The following is an 11,021-nucleotide window of genomic DNA, read 5'->3' as shown; positions in this document are numbered from 1 at the left end:
CGAATGATGTCCTGTTCCAGGAGGGCCGATTGACGCTGGGGGTAGCGAGTGCAGTCCCAGCCTCCTGTGATGTCCTGTGTGAGACGCCTCTGAAAATGAGACGTTTAAATGTTGTTTTTAAGGATTAGCTAGAGAGGGAGAAGTGTAGGGTAACGTGTAATAAAGCTAATTAAAAAAAGTGGTTAGGGTGTAAAGATAGATATGTAGAAAGGATATTTTGTGGGTCAGTCCACCCCTTTAACATTAGAAACTTGAAACGCGTCGACCCCACGAGAATAGGGTTTCCTTCCTAAAACACTACAAGTCACAAAAACCAGCCATCACTATAAAGAGCCCATGCATGCTTAGCAGATGATTTAATGGGAGTGTATCACATACAGCGAGAGATGCACATACATCAGATTAAACCATATCTGAATGATTTCACAGATACATTCACATTTTATTGCAGAAATGTGTCACACCGTGCCAGGAAGTGTCAGAGTCACACTGGATGAGGCCACGTGGGCAGTGTCAGTGGCCATGCAGGGTAGTGGACGTGTGTGATTAGATGTAGTAGATTAGACCGTAGCAATTTCATTTATTACCGCTTTTAGGATTCATTGTTTTTCACAGTAAATGACGTCGGAGATAACAATAATGTAGGACAAACGTACAGAAATAAATGTATTAAAAACAAAATTGTGATCACTTTAAGACACAGAGCATTTTGCACACCACCATCACACTACAATATTAATATATAATTTGTGGTTAAACCACTGGAAATATACCAAGTGCGTGACCCTAATTTAGAGACTGAATGACAAACTGAGCTCAGCTACATCGGTACGGCTGTCATACATGGAGCGTGTCATTTCCATTCAAGTACATAAAGAGTGTTAGCAGCAGAAGGGATTCATGCACTTGGGTTGTCTGCACATACAACCATGGCGGTGCACCCAGTACCACGAGGCGGGGATGGCTTCACTTAGCTCAGTTAGGCAACTCATTTTAGTTGCATCCGCAATGCCCTTCATTCAGGTGCCAGACACCGAAATATCACTGCACAGGTTCACGCAGGATTTAACCAAACCCAATGGTCACGTACCGTTCCGGACCATCGATCTGGGAGCGTAACTTGACTTCATAAATTGACCATCTGGTCTGAAGATCTTTACACATAAGAACTACATATAAGTCTTACGTGTCGTAAAGGCTATTAGTAATGTCTAAATTTGTCAGTTTTTTAAGGTCTTTAATTGCCCGTCCTCGGTGAGGAGTCATGGGATTCATCATCTTCAATAGTGCAATGTTCAATAAGGCCGTCAAGAAATTTCAGCAAACTGGCTGTACAGGGGTTTCTGGCCGTAAATCTCGATCAATCTACAAAGAAATAAGTACATATAATGGTTAGTGACCAAACCTGGCAATAGGAGGGTTAGTATACACTGTGTGCAGAATTATTAGGCAAGTTGTATTTTGATCACATGAGACTTTTTATACAAGTTGTCCTACTCCAAGCTGTTCAGGCGTGAGAGCCAACTACCAATTACCGTATATACTCGAGTATAAGCCGAGATTTTCAGCCCAAATTTTTGGGCTGAAAGTGCCCCTCTCGGCTTATACTCGAGTCAAGGTGGGTGGCAGGGTCGGCGGGTGAGGGGGAGAGGGCGCTGAGGCATACTTACCTAGTCCTGGCGATCCTGGCGCTCCCCCTGCCGTCCCACGGTCTTCTGTGCTGCAGCGTCTTCCCCTCTTCAGCGGTCACGTGGGACCGCTCATTAAAAAAAAATGAATAGGCGGCTCCACCTCCCATAGGGGTGGAGCCGCCTATTCATTTCTCTAATCAGCGGTGCCGGTGACCGCTGATAGAGAAAGAGGCTGCGGCACCGAAGACCAGGCAGAGGGAGCGTCAGGATCGCTGGGACCAGGTAACTATTTTATATTCACCTGTCCGCGTTCCAGCCGCCGGGCGTCGCTCCATCTTCCCGGCATCTGCGCTCTGACTGTTCAGGTCAGAGGGCGCGATGACGCATATAGTGTGCGCGGCGCCCTCTGCCTGATCAGTCAGAGCAGAGACGCCGGGAAGATGGAGGCGCCGGGACCGGACGCTGGGAGCTGCAAGCAAGAGAGGCGAGTATGTGTTTTTTTTTTTTTTTATTGCAGCAGTGGCACAGATTTATGTGGAGCATCTATGGGACAAAATGAACGGTGCAGAGCACTGTATATGGGGCACAATGAACGGTGCAGAGCACTGTATATGGGGCACAATGAACGGTGCAGAGCACTGTATATGGGGCACAGATATGGGGCACAATGAACGGTGCAGAGCACTGTATATGGGGCACAGCTATGGGGCACAATGAACGGTGCAGAGCACTGTATATGGGGCACAGATATGGGGCACAATGAACGGTGCAGAGCACTATATGGGGCACAGATATGGGGCACAATGAACGGTGCAGAGCACTATATGGGGCACAGCTATGGGGCACAATGAACGGTGCAGAGCACTGTATATGGGGCACAGATATGGGGCACAATGAACGGTGCAGAGCACTATATGGGGCACAGATATGGGGCACAATGAACGGTGCAGAGCACTATATGGGGCACAGCTATGGGGCACAATGAACGGTGCAGAGCACTATATGGGGCACAGCTATGGGGAAATATGAATGGTGCATAGCACTATATGGCACAGCTATGGGGAAATAATGATCTATTTTTATTTTTGAAATTCACCGGTAAATGCTGCATTTCCACCCTAGGCTTATACTCGAGTCAATAAGTTTTCCCAGTTTTTTGAGGCAAAATTAGGGGGGTCGGCTTATACTCGGGTCGGCTTATACTCGAGTATATACGGTAAGTAAATCAGGTGATGTGCATCTCTGTAATGAGGAGGGGTGTTGTCTAATGACATCAAAACCCTATATAAGGTGTGCTTAATTATTAAGCAACGTCCTTTCCTTTGGCAAAATGGGTCAGAAGAGACATTTGACGGCTCTGAAAAGTCCAAAATTGTGAGATGTCTTGCAGAGGGATGCAGCAGTCTTGAAATTGCCAAACTTTCCAGAAATGTTATGCTTGTTCTGTAGATATACCATTTACTCTACCGCCCTGTGTGAGTGCTGCTGACAGTCACCAGATGTGTGGTGAGTATAGACATTATATCAGCCGCACACAGTCACCAGACCGGAATCTGGTACGTAGTGAAAGACATTTAGTTAAATAAATACTTTTTTACATTTTTTTTTTTAAAGACTGTATGCACTGAGAAATTGCATTAACCCCTTCCCGACCCATGACGCCACGTAGGCGTCATGAAAGTTGGTGCCAATCCGACCCATGACGCCTATGCGGCGTCATGGAAAGATCGCGTCCCTGCAGATCGGGTGAAAGGGTTAACTCCCATTTCACCCGATCTGCAGGGACAGGGGGAGTGGTAGTTTAGCCCAGGGGGGGTGGCTTCACCCCCTCGTGGCTACGATCGCTCTGATTGGCTGTTGAAAGTGAAACTGCCAATCAGAGCGATTTGTAATATTTCACCCATTATAACGGGTGAAATATTACAATCCAGCCATGGCCGATGCTGCAATATCATCGGCCATGGCTGGAAATACTAGTGTGCCCCCACCCCACCCCTCCGATCGCCCCCCCACCCCCCCGATCTGGCCGGTACACTGCTCCGGCTCCCCTCCGTCCTGTGCTCCGCTCCCCCCCGTGCTCGTGTCCGCTCCCCCCGTGCTCCAATCACCCCCCCGTGCTCCAATCACCCCCCCTGCGCTCCGATCCACCCCCCCCCGTGCTCCGTTCCACCCCCCCGTGCTCCGTTCCAGCCCCCCCGTGCTCCGTTCCAGCCCCCCCGTGCTCCGTTCCAGCCCCCCCGCGCTCCGTTCCACCCCTCCCGCGCTCCGATTCCCCCCCCCGTGCTCCGATCCCCCCCCCCCCCCGTGGTCCCCCCCACCCTATCATACTTACCGATCCAGCCGTGGTCCCGTCCGTCTTCTCCCGGGCGCCGCCATCTTCCAAAATGGCGGGCGCATGCGCAGTGCGCCCGCCGAATCTGCCGGCCGGCAGATTCGTTCCAAAGTGCATTTTGATCACTGAGATATAATCTATCTCAGTGATCAAAATAAAAAAAATAATAAATGACCCCCCCCCCCCTTTGTCACCCCCATAGGTAGGGACAATAAAAAAAAATAAAGAAATTTTTTTTTTTCCACTAATGTTAGAATAGGGTTAGGGTTAGGGTTAGGGGTAGGGGTAGGGTTAGGGTTAGGGGTAGGGGTAGGGGTAGGGCTAGGGTTAGGGGTAGGGTTAGGGGTAGGGGTAGGGTTAGGGGTAGGGTTAGGAATGTGCACACGTATTCTGGTCCTCTGCGGATTTTTCCGCTGCGGATTTCATAAATCCGCAGTGCTAAACCGCTGCGGATTTATGGCGGATTTACCGCGTTTTTTTCTGCGCATTTCACTGCGGTTTTACAATTGCGATTTTCTATTGGAGCAGTTGTAAAACCGCTGCGGAATCCGCACAAAGAAGTGACATGCTGCGGAATGTAAACCGCTGCGTTTCCGTGCAGTTTTTCCGCAGCATGTGCACAGCGATTTTTGTTTCCCATAGGTTTACATTGAAATGTAAACTCATGGAAAACTGCTGCGGATCCGCAGCGTTTTCCGCAGCGTGTGCACATACCTTTAGAATTAGGCCATGTGCACACGGTGCGGATTTGGCTGCGGATTCGCAGCAGTGTTCCATCAGGTTTACAGTTCCATGTAAACATATGAAAAACCAAATCCGCTGTGCCCATGGTGCGGAAAATACCGCGCGGAAACGCTGCATTGTATTTTCCGCAGCATGTCAATTCTTTGTGCGGATTCCGCAGCGTTTTACACCTGTTCCTCAATAGGAATCCGCAGGTGAAATCCGCACAAAAAACACTGGAAATCCGCGGAAAATCCGCAGGTAAAACACAGTGCCTTTTACCCGCAGATTTTTCAAAAATGGTGCGGAAATATCTCACACGAATCCGCAACGTGGGCACATAGCCTTAGGGTTAGGGTTGGAATTAGGGTTGTGGTTAGGGTTAGGGGTGTGTTGGGGTTAGGGTTGTGATTAGGGTTATGGCTACAGTTGGGATTAGGGTTAGGGGTGTGGGGGGGTTAGTGTTGGAGGTAGAATTGAGGGGTTTCCACTGTTTAGGCACATCAGGGGTCTCCAAACGCAACATGGCGCCACCATTGATTCCAGCCAATCTCGTATTCAAAAAGTCAAATGGTGCTCCCTCACTTCCGAGCCCTGACGTGTGCCCAAACAGTGGTTTACCCCCACATATGGGGTACCAGCATACTCAGGACAAACTGCGCAACAATTACTGGGGTCCAATTTCTCCTGTTACCCTTGTGAATCTAAAAAAATGCTTGCTAAAACATAATTTTTGAGGAAAGAAAAATGATTTTTTATTTTCACGGCTCTGCGTTGTAAACGTCTGTGAAGCACTTGGGGGTTCAAAGTGCTCACCACATATCTAGATAAGTTCCTTGGGGGGTCTAGTTTCTAAAATGGGGTCACTTGTGGGGGGTTTCTACTGTTTAGGCACACCAGGGGCTCTGCAAACGCAACGTGACACCCGTAGACCATTCCATCAAAGTCTGCATTTCAAAAGTCACTACTTCCCTTCTGAGCCCCGACGTGTGCCCAAACAGTGGTTTACCCCCACATATGGGGTATCAGCGTACTCAGGAGAAACTGGACAACAACTTTTGGGGTCCAATTTCTCCTGTAACCCTTGGGAAAATAAAAAATTCTGGGCTAAATAATTATTTTTGAGGAAAGAAAACGTATTTATTATTTTCACGGCTCTGCATTATAAACTTCTATGAAGCACTTGGGGGTTCAAAGTGCTCACCACACATCTAGATAAGTTCCTTTCAGGGTCTAGTTTCCAAAATGGGGTCACTTGTGGGGGGTTTCTACTGTTTAGGCACATCAGGGGCTCTGCAAACGCAACGTGACGCCCGCAGAGCATTCCATCAAAGTCTGCATTTCAAAACGTCACTACTTCAATTCCGAGCCCCGGCATGTGCCCAAACAGTGATTTACCCCCACATATGGGGTATCACCGTACTCAGGAGAAACTGGACAACAAATATTGGGGTCAAATTTCTCCTGTTACCCTTGGGAAAATTAAAAAATTCTGGGCTAAATAATTATTTTTGAGGAAAGAAAACGTATTTATTATTTTCACGGCTCTGCATTATAAACTTCTATGAAGCACTTGGGGGTTCAAAGTGCTCACCACACATCTAGATAAGTTCCTTTGGGGGTCTAGTTTCCAAAATGGGGTCACTTGTGGGGGGTTTCTACTGTTAAGCCACATCAGGGGCTCTGCAAATGCAACGTGACGCCCACAGAGCATTCCATCAAAGTCTGCATTTCAAAACGTCACTACTTCACTTCCGAGCCCCGGCATGTGCCCAAACAGTGATTTACCCCCACATATGGGGTATCAGCGTACTCAGGAGAAACTGGACAACAACTTTTGGGGTCAAATTTCTCCTGTTACCCTTGGGAAAATAAAAAATTGCAGGCTAAAAGATCATTTTTGAGAAAATAATTTTTTTTTTTATTTTCATGGCTCTGCGTTATAAACTTCTGTGAAGCACTTGGGGGTTCAAAGTCCTCACCACACATCTAGATTAGTTCCTTTGGGGGTCTAGTTTCTAAAATGGTGTCATTTCTGGGGGATCTCCAATGTTTAGGCACACAGGGGCTCTCCAAACGTGACATGGTGTCCGCTAATGATTGGAGCTAATTTTCCATTTAAAAAGCCAAATGGCGTGCCATCCCTTCCGAGCCCTGCCGTGCGCCCAAACAGTGGTTTACCCCCACATATGGGGTATCAGCGTACTCAGGACAAACTGGACAACAATATTTGGGGTCCAATTTCTCCTATTATCCTTGGCAAAATAGGAAATTCCAGGCTAAAAAATCATTTTTGAGGAAAGAAAAATTATTTTTTATTTTCATGGCTCTGCGTTATAAACTTCTGTGAAGCACCTGGGGGTTTAAAGTGCTCAATATGCATCTAGATAAGTTCCTTGGGGGGTCTAGTTTCCAAAATGGGGTCACTTGTGGGGGAGCTCCAATGTTTAGGCACACAGGGGCTCTCCAAACGCGACATGGTGTCCGCTAACAATTGGAGCTAATTTTCCATTCAAAAAGTCAAATGGCGCGCCTTCCCTTCCGAGCCCTGCCGTGTGCCCAAACAGTAGTTTACCCACACATATGAGGTATCGGCGTACTCGGGAGAAATTGCCCAACAAATTTTATGATCCATTTTATCCTACTGCCCATGTGAAAATGAAAAAATTGAGGCGAAAAGAATTTTTTTGTGAAAAAAAATTACTTTTTCATTTTTACAGATCAATTTGTGAAGCACCTGAGGGTTTAAAGTGCTCACTAGGCATCCAAATTAGTTCCTTGGGGGGTCTAGTTTCCAAAATGGGGTCACTTGTGGGGGAGCGCCAATGTTTAGGCACACAGGAGCTATCCAAACGCGACATGGTGTCCGCTAACGATGGAAATAATTTTTCATTCAAAAAGTCAAATGGCGCTCCTTCCCTTCCGAGCCTTACCATGTGCCCAAACAGTGGTTTACCTCCACATGTGAGGTATTGGTGTACTCAGGAGAAATTGCCCAACACATTTTAGGATCCATTTTATCCTGTTGCCCATGTGAAAATGAAAAAATTGAGGCTAAAAGAATTTTTTTGCGAAAAAAAAGTACTTTTTCATTTTTACGGATCAATTTGTGAAGCACCTGGGGGTTCAAAGTGCTCACTATGCATCTAGATAAGTTCCTTGGGGCGTCTAGTTTCCAAAATGGGGTCACTTGTGGGGGAGCTCCAATTTTTAGGCACACGGGGGCTCTCCAAACGTGACATGGTGTCCGCTAAAGAGTGGAGCCAATTTTTGATTCAAAAAGTCAAATGGCGCTCCTTCCCTTCCAAGCCCTGCCGTGCGCCAAAACAGTGGTTTACCCCCACATATGAGGTATCAGCGTACTCAGGACAAATTGGACAACAACTTTCGTGGTTCAGTTTCTCCTTTTACCATTGGGAAAATAAAAAAATTGTTGCTAAAAGATAATTTTTGTGACTAAAAAGTTAAATGTTCATTTTTTCCTTCCATGTTGCTTCTGCTTCTGTGAAGCACCTGAAGGGTTAATAAACTTCTGGAATGTGGTTTTGAGTACCTTGAGGGGTGCAGTTTTTAGAATGGTGTCACTTTTGGGAATTTTCAGCCATATAGACCCCTCAAACTGACTTCAAATGTGAGGTGGTCCCTAAAAAAATGGTTTTGTAAATTTCGTTGTAAAAATGACAAATCGCTGGTCGAATTTTAACCCTTATAACTTCCTAACAAAAAAAAATTTTGTTTCCAAAATTGTGCTGATGTAAAGTAAACATGTGGGAAATGTTATTTATTAACTATTTTGTGTCACATAACTCTCTGGTTTAACAGAATAAAAATTCAAAATGTGAAAATTGCGAAATTTTCAAAATTTTCGCCAAATTTCCGTGTTTATCACAAATAAATGCAGAATTTATTGACCTAAATTTACCACTAACATGAAGCCCAATATGTCACGAAAAAACAATCTCAGAACCGCTAGGATCCGTTGAAGCGTTCCTGAGTTATTACCTCATAAAGGGACACTGGTCAGAATTGCAAAAAACGGCAAGGTCTTTAAGGTCAAAATAGGCTGGGTCTTGAAGGGGTTAATAATAATTCCCATATGAAACTTTATATTTATTTAGAATTTATTTAACTGACTTAAATGGCGACATTTATTCCACAGTGCTTCACAGACATCATCTCTGTCCCCATAGGGAATTTAGATTGCAATCCCCTATCAGTATGTCTTTTGAATGTGGGAGGAAACCGGTGAACCCGGAGAGAGCAGAAACTCCTTTATCAGATGTTCGTGGTGGGATTTGAACCTAGGACCGCAGCGCTGCAAGGTTACAGTGCTAACCACTGAGCCACCCTACTGCGCCTTATATCACAATGACATCATTTATAGTGGTATGTAAAAGTCTGGGCAAGCAAGTTGAAGATGAAATGATTTCTAAAAGGCCTAAAATTAAAGATAACACATTTCCTTTGTATTTTAGGGAAAAAAAAAATCTATTTTTTTTTTACATTTTGAAAATTACAAAAAGGAAAATGGGCCCATACAAAGCTTTGGGCACTCTTGGAGATTTGTGTGCACAGATAACTGGCCAAGATTTCAGAGCTTAATTAGCCTGTAAAGGTTATGGCCTTTTCACCATCATCGTTAGGAAAGGCCAGGTGATTCAAACTTCCTTGCTTTTTAAAAACCCAGCCTCCTCTAACCTTGTGCCATAAAACAACAACCATGGGTTCTTCTAAGCAACTGTCTAGCACTCTGAAAATGATGGCAGCCCACAAAGCAGGAGAAGGCTATAAGAAGATAGCAATGAGTTTTCAAGTTGCCCTTTCCTCAGTTCGAAATGTAATTAAAAAATGGCAGTTAACAGGAACAGTGGAGGTCAAGATAAGGTCATGGAAGACCAAGCAAAATTTTAATGAGCTGCTTGCAGGATTGCTAGAGAGACAAATCAGAACATCCGCTAAACTGAAAAAAAACTTTAGAAAGATTGAAGTTGTGGTACATTGCTCTACTCTTCAGAGACACCTGCACAAGTATGGCCTTCATGGAAGAGTCATCAGAAGAAAACCCCCCCTGCGTCCTCACCAAAAAATTCAGCGTCAAAAGAATATAATATCTAAACAAGCCTGATGCATTTTGGAAACAAGTCCTGTGGACCAATGAGGTTAAAATAGAACTTTTTGGCCACAATAATCAAAAGGTATGTGAGGAGAACAAAGGGTACAGAATTTCAGGAAAGAACATCTCACCAACTAATAAGCATGGGGCTGGAACAATCAAGCATTGGGGTAATGTTGCTGTCAATAGCATGGGGAACATTTCACGGGTAGAGGGAAGAATGAGTTCAATGAAATTTCGACAAGTTCTTGATGCAAACAACATCTGTAAAAAAGCTGAAGCTGAATAGAGGATAATGATACTAACCATATGTCAAAATCCACAAGAGAACTTCAAAAGGCGCAAGCTGAAGGTTTTACAATGGCCCTCACAGTCCCCTGATCTGAACATCATTGTAAATCCGTGGCTAGACCTCAAACTAGCAGAGCATGCAAGACGACCAGGAATCTCATTATACTGGTGGAATTTTCCAAGGAAAAATGGATGAAAATCCCTCAAACAAAAATCGAAAGACTTGTATGGCTACAAAAAGCTTTTACAAGCTGTGATGCTTTCAAAAAGGGGGTGCTTCTATGTACTAACCATGCAGGGTTCCTAAACTTTTGCATCGGCCCATTTTCCTTTTTGTACATTTTAAAATGTAAAAAAGAAAAAAATATATATATTTTTTTGCCTAAAATACAAAGGAAGTGTGTCATATTTAACTTTAGACCATTTAGAGATCATTTCACCTTCAACTTGCTTAACTGTTCCCAATAACAGTAATTTTGACCAAGGGTGCCCCAACTCTTGTAAGAGCGGGGTCATTATTAAATAAAAAGGGAAGAAGAAATGTAATCTCAATCCATCAGCAAATGCCTGCTGCTACCTGTTGAGAGATTATTATTCTGAATTTTCAAATGTTCCCTATTACATAGTTGTACTTATTACAGATTAAGGAGGCACAAGCAGGGCTGTGGAGTCAGTGTCCATTTTGGTGGAGTCGGAATAAAATGGACCAACTCCTAAAATATATAATAAATTTCAGGCAACTGGACACTGATCTAATGTGTCATTGCCACAAATTGCCAAACAGTCCTATGCTATAACAAATAGAGATGAGTGAACCCGAACTTAACGTTCAGGGTTAGTACTGGACACCTAGAGCCAGAGAGCGAAAGCGCGAACGAGAGAGAAAACACCTATACCCACCTCCGGTGCCGACACTGTTCCAGTGGGATCC

The 11,021-nt window shown here is 44.8% G+C and overlaps 1 protein-coding gene across 1 annotated transcript in view; it reads right to left on the bottom strand.

Annotated features, from left to right (window-relative positions):
• Positions 1–339: 339 nt before the first annotated feature.
• SLC46A1 (solute carrier family 46 member 1) overlaps positions 340–11,021 on the bottom strand; it is a 30,932-nt gene continuing 20,250 nt past the window's right edge. Inside the window, exon 5 of the mRNA XM_069761240.1 lies at positions 340–1,365. Coding sequence (XP_069617341.1) covers positions 1,308–1,365 — 58 coding nt within the window. The 3' untranslated portion in view covers positions 340–1,307. The remainder of the gene's footprint in view (positions 1,366–11,021) is intronic.

The sequence above is a fragment of the Ranitomeya imitator genome, chromosome 3 (assembly GCF_032444005.1).
Source record: "Ranitomeya imitator isolate aRanImi1 chromosome 3, aRanImi1.pri, whole genome shotgun sequence".
Taxonomy (NCBI): Eukaryota; Metazoa; Chordata; class Amphibia; order Anura; family Dendrobatidae; genus Ranitomeya; species Ranitomeya imitator.
This window is presented reverse-complemented; position numbering and strand designations above follow the sequence as displayed.